Source organism: Vicia villosa, linkage group LG1 (assembly GCF_029867415.1).
Source record: "Vicia villosa cultivar HV-30 ecotype Madison, WI linkage group LG1, Vvil1.0, whole genome shotgun sequence".
Taxonomy (NCBI): domain Eukaryota; kingdom Viridiplantae; phylum Streptophyta; class Magnoliopsida; order Fabales; family Fabaceae; genus Vicia; species Vicia villosa.
Window position 1 is genome coordinate 135,621,971 of NC_081180.1, and position 18,160 is coordinate 135,640,130.

At 37.8% G+C, this 18,160-nt stretch overlaps 2 protein-coding genes across 2 annotated transcripts; both read left to right on the forward strand.

Annotated features, from left to right (window-relative positions):
* Positions 1-7,463: 7,463 nt before the first annotated feature.
* LOC131655113 (uncharacterized) lies at positions 7,464-8,800 on the forward strand. The gene is made up of 2 exons (XM_058925022.1): positions 7,464-8,271; positions 8,355-8,800. The coding sequence occupies exons 1-2, from the start codon at positions 7,464-7,466 to the stop codon at positions 8,798-8,800; spliced, it is 1,254 nt and encodes a 417-aa protein (XP_058781005.1).
* Positions 8,801-8,910: 110 nt separating this feature from the next.
* LOC131655124 (uncharacterized) lies at positions 8,911-12,921 on the forward strand. The gene has a single exon (XM_058925031.1). It carries the CDS (start codon positions 8,911-8,913, stop codon positions 12,919-12,921), a length of 4,011 nt encoding a protein of 1,336 aa, XP_058781014.1.
* The last annotated feature ends 5,239 nt before the right edge of the window (positions 12,922-18,160 follow it).

The window sequence follows — 18,160 nt, forward strand, 5'->3', positions numbered from 1 at the left end:
AAGACAAAATATTTACCTGTATGGACACTTTGGTTATACCGGAAAGACACTTTGGAATGTGAATAATGCGGTGTGGTGTATTAAAGTGTTGGTTTGGAAATGATCCTTTATCAGTGAAATTACTCAACCCATTTGTAATTTTTACGAATTTAACAAAGCTCCTTTGTTATTTATTTCGTAAGACTAATTGGTTTGTAATTTCCCTTTTTGCTGGCCGGTTTATCCCAATTTATGTGTAATCAGGTTTTAAGAATCCTTAATTCTCTTATATAATATCTTGCTTACACAAAAAAAATTATACTTTATTTGTACTCTACGTAAAAGATTTATTAGTGTTGGTGCTAAAAATAAGAAATGTCCAAATACAAAAATACGTTGATTGTCGGAACACAAACGCATGACCACTAAATTTAAAAGTTTTCTATCCCACAACTGAAAAAACTTCAATGAAGTTTACAAGGCATGTTTCCTTCCTATCAAATCACATTCACGAGTTTGCTACCAATTCTTTTTTTTTAGAAAAAAATATCCATTTTATATTTTCCATGTTTTAAATAGTAAGATATGTTTCTTTTTAAACAAAAGAAGAAAACAAATGTTAGAGTAATAAATTTGTATTTGTTCTTTGTAAGTATTGCATTAATGAAAAGTGACATGTTTCAAGTTAATTCTATTGTATGATTCAATAAATTTAATATTTTTATTTTGAATAAAATAGTTTTTTATTTTGACTTAAATAGTTTTTTAATATAGGTAAATTGGTGTGTTTTTTTTTATTTTATTACATAAACTTTTATTTTTTTTATAAAATTTTTAAGTGTTGAGTTTTGTTTGGTTTTAGTCTTTAACGTCAACCATTTGTTACAAAAAAGAAGAGATGACAAATGTTCAATGACGTAGCACCAATGATATGGTATGGGAGGATGAAATCCAATAATAATAATAATAATAATAATAATAATAATAATAATAATAATAATAATAATAATAATAATGATAATAATAATAATAATAATAATAATAATAATAATAATAATAATAATAATAATAATAATAATAATTTTACAAAACATCTCCTCCCTCAATCCATTTCCAACCTCTATTTTTCTCACATTCAAACTTCATCTTCAACCTTTATTTTTTCTCACATTCACCTTCATTTTAAGTTTTACAAACTCCATTTTAAAAAGCAGTTATCTTTCCCTATAATCCATATCTCATTCTTCACAAAATGTTTCTATTTCTATTCTCACTAACCTCATCCTCCATGGAGCTCCATAAGCAAACTCATAACTTATATACCAATTCCTGGGCAAACCCATTTCAAAGACCATAATATTTCATTTAAAGAAAATATGTTATGTGTTTTGTAGAGAAAGATGGTTGTTCCTCTGTTAAATTCTGGGTTTTGAAAAATGTTGGGTTTGAAAAAATTATGGGCTTGTATGAAGGTTGGAGATGAAGATACGAACATAAATCCAGAATTTGTGTTGAAGTTACATCAAACCTATGGAGAATTTCGAATCAATCTTGATGAAAAAGATTTAATCACACCGATCTAATTCCCTCTTGTTCTTCACTCTTCACTCGAGTAAATCAACCAACCTTGGTTGCCAGATAATTTTGTTGTGCAATTTTTAATGGAAGAAGAGAAAAGGATGAATTGGGGAAGAAAGGGATTTAAGGTTTAACGAAAATAGGGGAAGAAGAAAAGATTTTTCTGCAGAGTTTCTCTCTGCTCACAAACTGTGATTTTATTCTTTGCAACTGCAAGTGTTCAATAGTAATCACAACAATAGGGGTTACTCCCTATTGATAGATTTTGGCTTTGCTTGCTCCCTAAGCAAAGCCCAAAAAACTTAATTCTGCTAACTACAAAATAGGTCTAAGTCAAAATCTTGTCGAGGTAACGCCTTCGACATTTTAACACACAAGCACTAGGCTATTTTTTACACAACCTTATTTTTGTCGAGAAACATGCTTTGACACAAGGAATTACATTCTCAACACACCACCTAATTTATTGTATCTAAGCTATCTACATTCATCAAAACTCTTAGTCTTTTGAATACTTTGACTTACACTTCTTTCGTCATGATGTCTGCTATTTGATTTTCAGTTCTGCACTGTTCCAAGTTCAACTTCCCTTTTGCTACTTGCTCTCAAAGATAGTGGAACCTCATTTCGACGTGCTTGCCTCGTCCATGTGTTATCTGATTCTTCGCCAGATTGATAACATATATGTTATCGATCTCCATGGTAATTGCTCCATGATTCTTCCTTGTAATCTCTTTGACTAGATTTACCATCCATGTTGTTTGACATGCACAAAGAAAAGCACATGTGTATTATGCTTCACACGACGATAATGCTATTACTGGTTCTTTTCTCGAACTCCAAGCAACTAGTGCATCACCTAACACAAATACATAACCAGCTGTGGAGTTTTTATCCTCAACATCACTACACTAACTTGAGTGGGTGTAACCCACTAGCTTGTATTCCCTTTATCAACGCCATACTTATCCTAGTACGATGTGGTTTAAGGACGAACCATGCGGAAGCTGGTGGGCATGTAAAACCCGAGGCCGAAGAAGACGGGGGGTGGTTGCACCGCATGTAACACTTGAGGCCAAAGAGGGCAAGGGTGGTCGCCACATGGGAATGAGAGGGATCTTGAGTCTGTGCAGGGATGTGACTGCATGGTTGAAGGAAAGATAATAAGAATTATGTGGTACTATTTATATCAATAAGACACATCTTCTTTTCGGTAGTCCGTTCTATAAGAAATCCACAGTTAAGCGTGCTTGACTTGAAGCATTATTGAGATGACCTTCTGGGAAGTTTTCCTGAAAGCGTGCGAGTGAGGTCAAAGCATGCTGAAAAGACACGTGTTGGTTTGCGGGGTCAGTCTATAATTCCGAAAGCAGTCTGGAACAATCGATAGAACAAGCTATATTGATGATGATTATGTTGTTGTTGTTGCTACGATGAAATGTTGTTACTACGTTAAAATGTTGTTAAGTGGTTGCTATTTTGTTAGTTTCTATATCGCGAAGACGTTGAATGATTATCATGTGTATTTGGTTAAATTGTTGTTGTGTTATCATTATGTCTGGATGTGTGGTAATGGAAGTGTTGCCAAACACGACTTAGGGGTCAGAGAGTAGGACGCGAGGGTGGTATCTAGAGTTGTTCGCATTAGATAATATTTTAGGACGAAAATTCTTTAAGTGGAGGAGAGTTATAACACCCCAAAATAATTAGATTATTTATTTAATTATTTAATTGAGAATATTGTGATTGATTTGTGAAGTTATGTGATGTTGATGAATATGATGTGTGATGTGGTGCTGTGTGTGCTAGAGCGGGAATTAAAGAGATATTTAGTATTTTTAATAATTTTAGATAATTAAAATAATTAGTTAGAATTATTTTAGTTAGAAAATAGAGTAATATAGTGTTTAGGAGTGACAAAACGGACGGTGGCCTGCCGGGCCGGTCCACGCACACGCCAAAAATGGCAGTTTGGGTTGAGATTTTGGATTCGTCGCCTATCAAAGCCCGCCCCGCCAAAACCCGTTGCCCGCCTAAGCTCACCCCGCCAAAGTCCTACGCCCTCTAAAGCCCGTCTCACCTATTTATTTAGTAAGCCCGTCTCAACTTAAGTTCCTTTTTTTAGTTAATCCTAGTAATTCAAATTCTTAATGGTTTTATTTTATACATTTACTTGTAAATATATGCAATATTTTTTAGGTAAAATTTATTTAAAAGATGCTTTATAAAAAATTGTTTTAAAGAATAAGTGAAACATTTAATTGAAAGGTAAAAAAAGACTATTAATTTTTTTAAAAATGAAGAAAAAAATAATTAAAAAATAGGCGCGCAAGCCTCCTACCCGCCACCTTGGCGGGGCGGACATGATTTTTATGCTCATTTTACTTGGCGGACATGCCCGCCCCCTCGTTTTTTTGCGAGCTTTAGGCGGGACGGTACGGGCGGCCCATTTTTGCCACCCCTATTAGTGTTAGAGATTACGAAGGCATAATGGTCAATTATAAGAGGTTAAGTGAGGGTGAAGGTGGAAAAACCATATTAAGGGTCCAAGGGGTAATATTGACAAAAAGAAAATATTGAGATTGAGTAATTCATTCTGTACAATCACTTTTGGAAGAGAACTAGAGGGAAGAGGCTAGGGCACGAAGAAAGAAGAAGAAAACCCGGTAGAACTCGAGGAAGAAGAAGTGATTGCTGTAAATCTAAGGTAAGGGGGTCATCATGGTTATTTTAATTGGTATTAAGGTTTATGTAATCGTGGGTTTTGTGTTTGGGATTTGTGATTATTGATGATAATATAATGAATATGGTGAATTTGATGTTATGAACCTGATGATATTGATGTATGTTAATAGCAATGATAATTTGAGGTTTGATCTTGCAATATTTCATGAAGTTTGGGTTTTTGAGATTGGGACAAAGAGGTTTTCGTACCGCTACTTTTCAGAATTCATACAACTGTTTTTCACAGGATGCAATCGATTGAAGTGCAGGTGCAATCGATTGCACTGTCAAATTTAGGTGAATATTTGCTTCTGTTTCAATAAGCAATCGATTGCTGTGAGGGTGAAATCAATTGCACTGTGTGAAAATTGTGAAATTTTGCCTCTGGAACAGGGTGCAATCGATAGATGTCTGAGTGCAATCGATTGCTCACTATTTGACAGTATTTTTGTAAACTTTTAATACTCATAACTTTTGACTCGGGTGTCTGTTTGAAGTGCCGTTTGAACCTACGAAAAGCTAGAAACATTTTCTATAATATAAATATAATTTGTAACACAATGAATGATTATTTGATGGAGTCTTATGTCTTTTGTATGGAATTAGTCTTGTATGTTTGTATTGCTTTGCGTTATGGAGTGTTTGACGTTACTATGATGATATTATGTTTTATTATGATGTGTTTGATGTTGTAAGAAGTGTTTGATGTTGTTACGACAAAATATGAGATATTGTGAAGTTGTTGTGATGATTTGATGTATGTTGAGGCATGATATTTATGAGATGCATGTTTGATGGTGTGTATATATATATATATGTGTGTGTGTGTGTGTGTGTGTGTGTGTGTGTGTGTGTGTGTGTGTGTGTGTGTACTGTGATGATGATTATAATGTTGGTGTGATTTAAAAGATGTTGATTGTCAATATGATGTTGTGGTGAGTATATGAATGATAATGCGTTTTGACTAGCCGTGGTCATGTATTTCTTGTGTTGTTGCACGTCATGCATTCATGGAATATGTTAGGACTTCAGTCCAGTGGTGATTTGTAGGACTTCGGTCACGTGTTGGAATCAATCCCATTGTGCGGATTGGGTGCGTTTATAAGTTTTGCTTTGGTTCCATGTAGGAACCGATCCTATTGGTGGGGATCTTTGGAGGTAGATGACTTAATGTCATCATTGATGTTTTTGGTACCATATGCATTATTCTATGTTGGTACATTTCATCCTATGTGACATTGCATATTTGATGATATAAGTGATGGATTGATAAAGTTGTGATATAAGTGACGTTGCGTTTGTATTGTGAATTGAATGTTGTTTTAAATTGAGGTGAATAATCTAATAGAATAATGATGGGGTAATTGAGTTGATATATCGAGATGATATGTGATATGGGATGCTATGTGAATCATATCAATATATTGTTGTACCTACTATACTTATTCCTTGCATCTTATTGTGATTTCTCAATCTTTCTGTTTGGAAATGTTGCCTCAATATATGGGTAACTTGCAGGTAATCAAGAATAGACGTAGAAGCTCGAGGATAGCTTTATGAAGTCTTTTAGTTGCTTTATTATGATAAAGACGATCCTGCTTTGATATGTAACACCGGGGTCTTCGAGATCGTTTTAATTCAAACTTTATGTTCTTTGTTGGTATGATGTATTGAGATGTTTTATCTGGTTTTAAGATGTTCTAAGCCTGGATGATGAGTTATGAAGTGTGATGATATTTTTATTTGAAGTATTTAAAAAGATGTTTTTGAGATTATAATTTCCGCAGCGATGTTTGATGTTCTTGATGATATTTTCAATGAGATAAATGTTTCAATTTTTGAAAACCCGTGTTACGGAGCAGGATGGCTTATTGTGATGTTTTACATAAGATGTGACACCCTTGTTGGTGATTTGTGATTGAATATATTATTATTTATTCGCGTAGATTTCTTGGGATTTAGAAGGGTGTTACACCTTTCCTTCATTCTGCTGCAGGAAATAAAATGCCATAGCCGAGAGTTCCTTTGAGATACTTAATTATCCTCTTTGTTGCTGCTAGATGTGATATCTTTGGCTTCTGCATGAATCTACTCACCATACTCACATTATATGCTAGATCAGGCCTCGTGTGATAAAAGTATCATAATGACCCAATAGGTACCGAAAAAAGGTGTTGCTTTTCAAGCCCATAATTTCAAACTCAAAAAAAAAAACACATCACATGTGGTTAAAAGAGAAAGATTAAGAAGAAGAAGATGAAATGGGTTTGAGAGAAGAGGGAGATGGAGTTTGAAAAGAAGAATTGAAAATGTGGAGCAAGAGAGATGAAATGCAAATGAAGGTCAGAAAGTGTAATAATGGTTAAAAATTAGATTGTCCGCAATAGTCATACACTTTGCAAATTACTTTAAAAAGATATGAAAAAAGTATGCAGAGAATGGGAGACTGGTAGAACTAAAGAGAACGATGAAAGAGAAAGAGAGAAGAAAGGAAGAAAATACAAAACATTGAGAAGAGAGATGGAAGAGTATATACACATCTTTGTCAGAGCGAAAGTTTCTTTTTCAAATAATGTTTATTTGGAAGCAGCATTTGGCTTTGCCTTTGTTACGAAACTAACTTTTATTAACATCAGAGCAAATTTAATTGGACAAAGACAAATGATAAAGTTGAGATGAAACAAAGTCATAATTTAATCACAAAAGATATTATTGGAACACAATTTAACCTTGAATTCAATATGGGGCATTTTTTGAACAAAGGACAAAATGGACTTAACCATGTAAATTTATGTTCATGTATTAGATACTTGTTATTGCAAAAGAATAAATCCACAATCGATATACTCATGATTATTTGTTACCGTAAAAAAAAAATCAAACACAAAATGCAGATTTTCTACTTCAGAAAACAATAGAGAGATATTTAAATTTTTATAGCATACAAAGCTCTAGTTAATTTAGCCATTGAAGTTCCTTAAACAATGTCTTGTCTTTAGACTCTATTAAAGTAAATCAGATTCTCTTTGGTAAGATAGGAAACCTAGAAATTTTATTGAAATATTTGAATGTTCTCTAGCGGCTAGTTCCCCGGCTGTCAACGGCTAGTTTCTACGGTGGTGTTCTCCTCCTTCCTCCACCCTCCGCTCCTCTCGTTCCTCTCCTTCGTCTCCATTTCCAACATGGATGTTGCTCTGCTCTTCCCAGAAGCCCTCAGCCCGAATACTCCAACACCAAAACCGGTGGAGAAGATTGTTTCAAACATTCCCAAAACCTTTGCTACCATTGTTTCTAACAACGTTTGTGACATCCCCCTTAGTCAATTCCCTCAAGCTTGTGTTAAAGGGGACATATTAGCTATAACAATTCCAGAGGAGGAGTATAAACTAGGTGTCGAAGCCTGCAAACATCACCTTCATGGTAGAGTCGTCTGGTTCAAGGGCACCACGCCGCTAACGGTGGTGGGCTTGAAAACTAAACTCATGTCTTTATGGCCTTCAATTGGAAAATGGGGAATAACCTCTCTGGGGAAAGGTTTCTTCGAATTTGCTTTCTCCTCCCTCGAGGATGTCCAACGGGTGAGATCTGTCAATACCTGGAATCTTTCACAAGGCACGCTCAAGCTTTTTCCATGGACAAAAGATTTTATGCCAGCTACCCTTAAGCAAACCTCTGCACAAGTTTGGATAAGAATTCACGGGCTCTCACAAGAGTATTGGAGGCCTCGGATTATATTCGCTATTGCAAGCAGTATAGGAACCCCAATATGTATTGATTCAGCATCCAACAAATCTGTCTTTGAAAGACCTTTTGGTCATTTCGTTAGGGTTCTGGTGGATCTTGATATGACCAAGGAGCTCAACTTCAAAATTCTTGTAGAAAGAATTGGTTTTGCTTTCTTTGTTGACATAGAGTATGAGAAACTTCCAGAGTTTTGCAATTTTTGTTCTTGCATTGGCCACTCCATTACCAACTGCAAAAGGAAAGAGGGCAAGAAAGATGTTAACAAGGAGGCGAAAAAAAAACGCAAAAGGAAAGCTTAGCTTCAGATAGATCGAAGAACACTGCTGAAGGTCAGATACCTGGGCCTCTTCCCAACAATGATGCTATTCTTATCCCTACTCCTGTGGAGCGCGTTGCCGGTGAATCTTCAAATTCTCAACCTTTGGAGACTCCAGTGGCCGAATTTGGGAATGATAGAACTATTGTGATAGGTTCCACAGCCAATCAATCCAATGAAGAAGAAAACAAATTGGATAGTGAGTATGTGGATGCTACTCAGCTAGTGGAAATGGTTCCGGAAACACAAATAGACCCAGCTCATAAAGCTCTAGTCACAAACTTTCTTGATGAATCCTGGGCAAACATGGCAGACTTGGACAAAGTTGATGATCATGGGGTAGATCTCTTCCCTGATAAAGATTTCCAACTTGTCTTCAACAAGAAAAGAAGAAATAAGAAGTCTCTTTCTTTGACCAACACTAGACCTAGGTCTAGTCCCAACAAACTATCCCTATGAATTGTCTTTTCTGGAACATTCGAGGGATAGCAAACAATGCCTCTAGGCTGGCCCTCAAAAGTATGATCAGTAAGAACTCTCCAGACTTTGTCTTTATTGCAGAGCCCTAGATGAACATAGATAACTTCCCACAAAGGTGGCTTGCCAGGTTTGATTTAAAGATTTTTGCAGTTAATAACAGAGGTGACCTTCTTCCTAACCTTTGGTGTATTTGTAAGTCTTCCTTGAATCCTGTTATTTTGTTGTGTGATGACCAACATTTTGACTTCACTATTAGTCTTAATGATACCATTTTTGGCTTTTCTGTGGTTTATGCTTCTACTAATTATATCCATAGGAGACATCTTTGGAATTCCCTTAATAACATTCCTGACAACATCCCCTGGACTTTCTTAGGAGACTTCAATGCCATTGCTAGTCCTTCTGAATATAGGGGCAGTCACACCCCTGCCAAAATTCCCATGCAGGATTTTCTCAATTGGTCTGATAGGAAACAGTTGCTGTTCCTTCCCACTCTTGGCAATGCATTTACATGGTGTAATGGCAGGAGGGGTCGAAATAGAACTGAGAAGATGTTAGATAGAGTCCTCTGTAACTTAAATATTCTTGATAGTTGCAACTCCATTGTCTGCAATACCCTTACTAAATCTAAATCTGATCACTACCCTATCCTTGCTACCATTAAGTTGGACAATGCCACTTTTAGAAGTCAATTTAAATTCCACAAAATGTGGACCTTAGACCAGGACTGTAGTAAGCTTGTTAAAGACACTTGGAATGTGAAGATTTATGGTTGCCCTATGTATGTGCTTGACCAAAAACTTAAAATCCTTAAGAAAAAGCTTAGAACTTGGAACAAGACTACTTTTGGTAATATCCATGATAAGTCCAAACTGGCTGCAGAACATTTAAAAGATATTCAAAAAACTATTGAGGATTATGGTTACACAGACACTTTACATGATAAAGAGATCAAAGCCCAACATGACCTTGACCTTGCTCTCAATATGGAAGAGGAGCTTTGGAAAGAGAAATCTAGAATTAATTGGCATATTCATGGAGATAGGAACACTAGGTATTTCCATACTTATGCCAAGATCAAGAGAAAGACTAAGCTTATTTCCTCCTTACTTGTGGATGGTAATATTGAAACTGATCCCTACAGACTTGAGAATCACATTGATAATCATTTCAACAATATATTCAACTCTGGTTTTGTTAGACAGGACACTGGCCTTGTTCAGAGAGTGATTCCCAGGCTGGTTAATGAGACCACCAATGAGTTACTCACTAGGATTCCTAATGACAGTGAAATCTATAATGCTATCACTTCTCTCAACATCGATTCTGCCCCTGGCCCTGATGGTTATGGTGCTTTTTTCTATGTCCATTATTGGGATATTGTGAAAACTGATGTGTTAAATGCTACTAAACAATTTTTTCTGCATAACTGGATCTTACCTAACTACAATGCTAATAATGTTGTGCTCATTCCTAAGACTAATGATGCTAACTGTATTGAGCAGTTTAGACCTATTGCTATGGCTAATTTCAAATTTAAAATCATTAGTAAGATTTTAGCTGATAGACTTGGTTCCATCCTGCCTAACATCATCTCTAATGAGCAAAAGGGTTTCATTGCTGGGAGAAATATTAAGGATGGCATCTGCCTCACATCTGAGGCTATCAATATCCTTGGCAACAAAAGTTTTAGTGGCAATGTGGCCTTGAAAATAGATATTGCCAAAGCCTTTGACACCCTCAACTGGGACTTCATCCTTAGCACTATGCATTGTTTTGGCTTTAACTCTAAATTCTGTGGATGGATTCATACTATCTTGAAATCTGCTGCTCTTTCCATCTGTGTTAATGGTAAAATGGCTGGTTTTTTCAATTGCTCCAATGGTGTTAGGCAGGGTGATCCCCTATCTCCCCTCCTTTTCTGTATAGCTGAAGATGTCCTCAGCAGAGGCATACAACACTCTATTGACAACAACATGATTAATCTGACTAGAGCCAATAGGTTTTGCACTGTTCCCTCTCACACTTTCTTTGCTGATGACCTTATGATTTTTTGCAGGGGAGATATCAAATCTATGAATGCTATTTCTGCTCTCCTTGAGGAGTATGCACTGAACTCTGGCCAGATTTGTAATGGATCAAAATCCATCATGTATGCAGGGGGTTTGTCCAATGAGAGGCACTGTACCCTTGCAAACATTTTAGGTTTCTCTATTGCCTCCCCCCCTTTTATCCATCTTGGTGTTCCTATTTTTATAGGGAAGCCAAAAGCTATTCATTTTCAGGCTCTGGCTGGTAAAATCAAATTGAAGCTTGCTAGTTGGAAAGCAAACCTCCTATCCATGGCTGGCAGAGTGATTCTTGTTAAATCTGTCATTCAAAGCATGATGGTTCACACCATTACCATATATGACTGGCCAGCAAGTATCATAAAGAGCATAGACACTTGGACAAAGAATTTCATATGGAGTGGCAACATTGAGAAGAGGAAATTGATCACTGTGGCATGGAGCAAATGCTGCTCTAAGGCTGAAGAGGGTGGTCTGGGTATTATCTCCCTCAAGCACTACAACAAAGCCACCAACCTTTTCCTTTGCTGGCAGTTATTAAGTAGGAGACAACCCTGGGCTTCCCTCCTCTATGCTAGAGTTTTCAGAAACAGGAAGGCCTTAAGCTACAATATTCAATCATCTCTTTGGAAAGGTCTTAAGGAATGGTACACCACTGTCCTTGAACACAACACTTGGGTCATAGGCAATGGAAAGATGATAAATTTTTGGCTGGATAATTGGTCTGGTGAAGTTCTTGCCTCTAAGTTCAAAGTGCCAGACTGTTTTCACCCCAACCTCAAGGTTACTGTGGCAGACTGTTGGAATAATGGATGGGCCATTCACACCAACATTCTAACTGCTCTGCCTAATCTCCTGAACTCTATAAGACCTTTTTTTGTCTCTGGCCTTGATTTCCCTGACACACTGGCTTGGAATGCAAATGAGAATGGTATCCTCACCATCAAAGATGCGTATAAAATGCTCAAAAAACCCTCTGTTTCCAGTAATTGGTCCCTGCTCCCTTGGGACTATGATTCTGCTCCCTCTCAATCGATGTTGGTTTGGAAAATTATGCATCGAAAAGTCTCTACTGATGAGAATCTTAACTTGAGGGGTTTTCTTTTTCCTTCAATGTGCTCTTTGTGTCTTTGTCATGAGGAAAATACTAACCATCTTTTCTTTAATTGTAGCTTTGCTGTGAACATTTGGAGATGGTTTAGTAGTCAAACCCAAAGTCACCTAGTGATTAACTCTTTGGATGACTGTTTGCAGGTGCTTAGGAGATCTTGGAACCCTCAATCTTTGGCTGTGATCAAGGCCAGTATGGTGTGTACTTTTTCGCAGATTTGGCATGCGAGGAACTTGGCTAGGTTTGAAGGCAAGCATCTGCATTGGAAAAACTGCATAACAATGATCATGGCTAGAGCCAAACTTGTGGGAAGCACAACTACCAGGAAATCAGATAATTCAATTCACAATTTTTTTGTCCTCAAGAATTTTGAAGTCACCATCCAGCCGCGTGTGCCTAAAAGATGCATTGACTCCCTTTGGTTTCCTCCTGATGTCTCGTGGATCAAATGTAACATTGATGGGGCTGCTGCAGGAAGTCCCTTTCTTGCTGCCAGTGGCGGTCTTTTCAGGGATAACCAGGCGAATCATATTATCAGTTTCTGTACTTTCCTTGGAACCGGTTCTCCTCTTTTTGCTGAATTTATGGCTGCCATTATCGCCATTGAGAAAGCAAAGGAAATGCTTTGGTCGAAGCTTTGGATTGAAACGGATAGTCTTATTGTTGTTAATGCTTTCTCTAACCCTTCCTTGGTGCCGTGGACCATTAAAACTCGTTGGCTTAACTGTTGGAAGCATACGCTTGAAATAGATTTTAGAATATCGCATATCTTTCGGGAAGCCAATTTTTGCGCGGATATATTAGCTAGCATCGGCTTAAAGAGCAAATCTTCCTCTTGGTTCAATTATGTGCATAAGGATATCTTTAAGGATTACTTGTTAGACAAGGCGGGTACCCCTAGGCCTAGGCTTTGTTCTTGAGAGGTTTTGGCTTGGTCCCCCTCTTGTGTCTCTTGTTTTCCTTCTTTTTGATTATTAATATATAATCCTTTTTTTTGGCTAAAAAAAAACAAAAGATTCTCTTTGGTAAAGGTGTCATTTTTCTAGTGTGACAAGTGAAAATGTCATGGCTTCAAATCCAATTCTACATGCTAACAAAACATATAAGTATAAAATTAGTCTTAAATAATCATATGATATCTCAATGATAAGAAAGATATAATTGTAGTTGTAAGTTGTAACATTCACATTCTACAAATGATAGAAGTTGAAGATAATAACATCCATTCAAGTTTAGTAAAAAAAAAAAAGCATTCAAGTTATCAATTAAAATTTAAAAAGAAATTGATCACGTTTATCTACATAAATTCATACATCATAAATGTAAAAATAATAATAATAATTGACGAATGCAACATAATTTTTTTATATTAAAAATACATGTTAGTATTTTTTAACAATAAGATCTAGCACAATGAGTTTCAGAGCATCCAAAAAAAATTTCTCAGTTAATTTTCTTCTAAAGTTGCACTCTACGTGTAGTTACCCGAGTTTATACATGAAGTAAATTTTGACAATGGTCATTTTATCCAATGGAATACGCTCCACACCTTTGAAATATTTTTAAAAGATTAATGCACATGAAATTACCTCAGCTCTTATAATTCTCCCATATCTCATTTTGCCAAAAAATAAATACGAAGATGCATCTCTGAAGATTTTTTGGGTGAATTTGAAGATGTATTTCCATAAAACCTCTTAAGTTTATTTTAAGTTATCGAAAGTGTGTTTATTGCACATAAAAAATATTTCGAAGATGCATCTCCGCAACCCCCTGAGTATTTTTTACGCACCAACATTGTCTTAACTTTAATATTTTTTTAAGAAACTTATATTTTAAGTTATTTTAGACCATAAATTAGAAAACATATACATTAATTGATTCAAACATACTACACATAGATTAAAAAAGTCACAAACTAATAAAAGTAAATTCAAAATGTACCGACCATACATAATTTGTTTCGAAAATACAAAAAATAATACAAACAAACATAAACTAATGGAAAGTAAATGCTTGAAACAGAAGACTTCGAAAATTAGAAACAAATGGTTGTGAATCTCGGCCTTGTGAACCATTAAACGAGATTGCATTGACTCGAGGCCTTGTGGCATTGTCCCTGACCCCCTCACGTCGTATAAATGCGTGTTGGGACACACGACCTAGCCTAATCATGTCATGACTGTTTTAAGCTATTGTGCCTATAATAAAACCAGAAAATCACATCAAAATGCAGTCAGGTCAAATTTGAAGATACATCTTCGAAAATCAGTTCAGACAAATTTCGGAGACGCATCTCCAAATGAACTCGCGAGTTGCAGAAATGGTAGAAACTCCATTGATGCCCTAAACTCTAACCAAATGAGAATACATGTTTATACCAACTACCTATTTCAAATGTACTACTATCTAATGCATGTTAAACAACTTATATTACCTAAAAAAAAGAAATGAGAAACTTACTAAATTAGAGTAGTTGATGAAAAACTTGAATGTATTAAGTGAATTTGCAACAAATGAAATAGAATGGAGCGAATAACCTTGGAAATTGGACTTAAATAAACTTGCTTAAATGTGGTTTGTAAATGACTTTGTAGCAAAGAGTTCAAATAGGTTTGGAAAGACTTTGCAGCAAATGAAGGAGGAAGAGAAGAGTCTTACGCGGATATATGAAATAAATGGTTCGGAGATGCATATTTGTAAAACTCCACAAGTTTTGAATTAAAGGATTTTACGAAGATGCATCTCCAGACTCACTCTAATGTTAATACGGAGATGCATCTCAAAATTAAATATTGACAAAATAAGAATGACTCGCCAATTTGTACAGAGGAACGTAAAAATGTGTGTTATAAATTTTAAAGAAATTACGACTTTTTACCGTGGTAAAGAAACACCGTAAAGATGGGATAGGTAATCCCCTAAAATTTTCACTAAATGTAACTGAAAAAGAGTGAGCGAAGGGCCTGCCTAGTAATAAGTAGGAAAATTTCTTTATTGACCCCCTATGGGGAAGACCCCCAGCGAAAACCCCAACTTGCCCCTGCTTCGGAGATGTATTTCCGAAGTATTTTTTTTTAGATTTTTCCAGACTTCGGAAGTGCATTTCCGAAAATGGCAAATGGAGGGTGTTTTCGGAGATGCACTTCCGAAAACACCTTTTTCACATTTTTGGGGGTTTTCGGAAATGCACTTCCGAATTATGCAGAAATTGTGTTTTTTTTAATGTTTTTCTTAACAGTCCCGTATTTTTAATTAAACGAAAACGCAAAATAAAATAAACGACATATCAACATAAAATACTAATATAATAAATACAATCCGAATAATATATACAAGCCGAGTAATAGTGTGCGAAATACAAGCCGAATACAAGAAAAATAATCCGGAACCCCTACTATGTATGCCTAACCCTCTCTCCCCGGGACCTCCTCTGCCTCCTATATGCCGCCGCATAGCCCGCATCACCAACCATCCTCTCCACCACGACGACTGCCTCTGGACCGTCCTGATCAATGATACCTCGCTCCAACGCGTCCCGCCCAAGCATCTCTATCCGTTGGCAGATCGGCAGGAGATCAATGGCATGGTCATCCTCGGCCTGCTGGTTCTCCAGGATCTCCTCGTATGCTGGCCTAGGAGCGCCGGAAGCGTCGGCTGTCATCAGAGGATGTGACACCCGATAGAACCATGTGACATATCCCTCTACACAATTCCAGTCCTGGGTGGCCTGCATGCGACGATACTCCTTCTGGACCACATGACGCTCCCAGTCCGCAAATATGACAATGAGCTCCACACGGGTAACTGTGTCGGGAGCAGCCTCAAACGGTGACCTCGGTATCATCTGCACATGTCCAAACTGTCGAATGCATCGCTCAGGGAGATACCTCACCATGGTGTTGGTCCCGCATGCCAACCAGTCAAAATATAACGCGATGCGGTCAAAGGGGACAACAGTAGTGTAGTCACTGAATGGCCTCCTACGGATGTCATCGTGAGCTGTGCGGTCGAGGTACCCACGATATGGTCCCACTGCATTGTTCCCCCTTTAGAGAACGTATCGGGCGGCCCTGGGCATGGCGTCCTGGTACGCAGGATCAATGGAGAAGTCGTGGATGCGGGGGAAGTAGGAGATGATCCATCCTTGAAACACAAACACGATAATGTATTAAAAATAAATACGAACCATAAATAAATGTGAAACAATTAAAATGAAACGTACCGTCAGGAGTGTGGCGGATCCGGTCATTTGCCTGGTCCTCCAGTTGGAGGCTTCATTCAGCTTTTGGTATAGGTATACCAGAATAGCTGACCCCTAGTTCCACTGGTGAATGGTAGTCAAGTCCATGAAGTAGCGGAGGTAGGTCACGTCGACGTATCTTGCACTCTTGTCCACAAAGAGTGCAGTGCCTACCAAAAACATGAACCAGCACCGGAGAGTTCAGGCACAGTGATACTCCATAAATAGGCCGTTACCCGCCTCCTCGGATTCGGCCGCCGCCATCAAGTGGTGCTCATAATAATCGCTCAATGTGGAGAACCAGATATGAGGCCCATTTGTCGTCCGGCACTCAAAATCAGCCATACCTGGGTCCATACCCAGATAGATCGTCATCCAGTCGATCGCATCGACCCTCTGGATCCGGGAATGGTCCAACAGCATCCCCCTAATCGGCAAGTGGAGAAGACAGTGCACATCGTGCAAGGTGATCGTCATCTCCCCAACCGGTAAGTGGAAAGAAGACGTCTCCCTATGCCACCGCTCCTCAAAAGCTCCCTGCATGTCATGGCTGATGGTGGTATACCCGGTCATGCACAACCCACCTAGCCCTGAAGCTGTCACCGCATCATTAAACCACTACGCCTCTGGTTTAAAGAGACTAAAAATCTTCCGCGCGTGGTTCACCATTTTTAAAGTCACCCTTTCCTGTTACAACAAAAATAAAAAACATTGTTAGTTAGACCGTTAAGAAAATGTGGAATAAAAAGCTAAATAAAAAACGGTTAAAATAATAAAGTCGGATAAATTATAAAAAATACCTCTCCTCCCAGACACGTCGAGCGACATGCTCGTGGTAGGAAATCAGCACGGACGTGTCACTGGGCCCCTCCTCCCCCTCCTCCCCGCGCGGAGGGTCAACATCCGGTACCTCCTCCTCCGCCTCCTGGTAACTCACCTCCCCCTCCTCCCGTACCTCCTCCTGATGGGAAGAAGATACCCGAGCCAGCCGACTCCTCGATTCAGACGAGGAATCAGGCTCATCTGTCTGTACGGGTGCTTGTACTCCACCCTGTCTCCGCGTCGATGCAAGCTGCGCCGCACGCTCGCTTCTAGCCGACGCTGTTTGTGTCTCTCTCCCATGTCTGATACGTGCTGGATTACCTGCCATATTCCTGAAACAATTGAAATCCATAAGAATGCGAAACGATTCAAAAAATAAAAAACCAATTCTGGACACATTTCGGAAGTTCATTTCCGAAACTGGTGAGGGAGGTGTTTTCGGAAATGAACTTCCGAAACACCCCTGCGAACACCATTTCTGCAGCTTTCATGGCAGACCCCAAAATTAGTAGTTCAAACAGTTTGTATGCTTCTAAACAACCCTAAAGACTACTAACAACCTACCCCTATATCATTTTTCTAATTTCTAACAACCCTAACATGCATTTCAATTATAAATCTAAAGTTTTAGAAACTTACAAATTAAAGGTGATTGAGATGCTTTTGAATGTAGTAGAACAAGTAGATGGAGCCTTTATTGTAGCCTTGGAAGTTGGTTTACAGAAAATCTCGATGAGGTTGAGTTCGCAATTGGTTTAGGGTAAATGAATTGGGGGGAGGGGCTGTTTTGTTTAATCTGCAAAACGCGCAGTATTTCGGAAATGCACTTCCGAAATGCTGTTTTCGGAAATGCATTTTCAAAATAAGAAAAATTTTGAAAAAAAAAAGGTGTTTTCGGAGATGCATCTCCGAAAACAGCATTTTTTTGCACTTCGGAAATGCATTTTCGAAACAAGGGACATTTTGGGGTTTTCACCAAGGGTCACCAAGAAGATAGGGAGGTGGATAAAGAAATTTCCATAAATAGACACCCCAATATTTGAAGCCCAACTCTTTAAAACTTGTTGCACATGGCTAAGTTCGGTTCATGCACG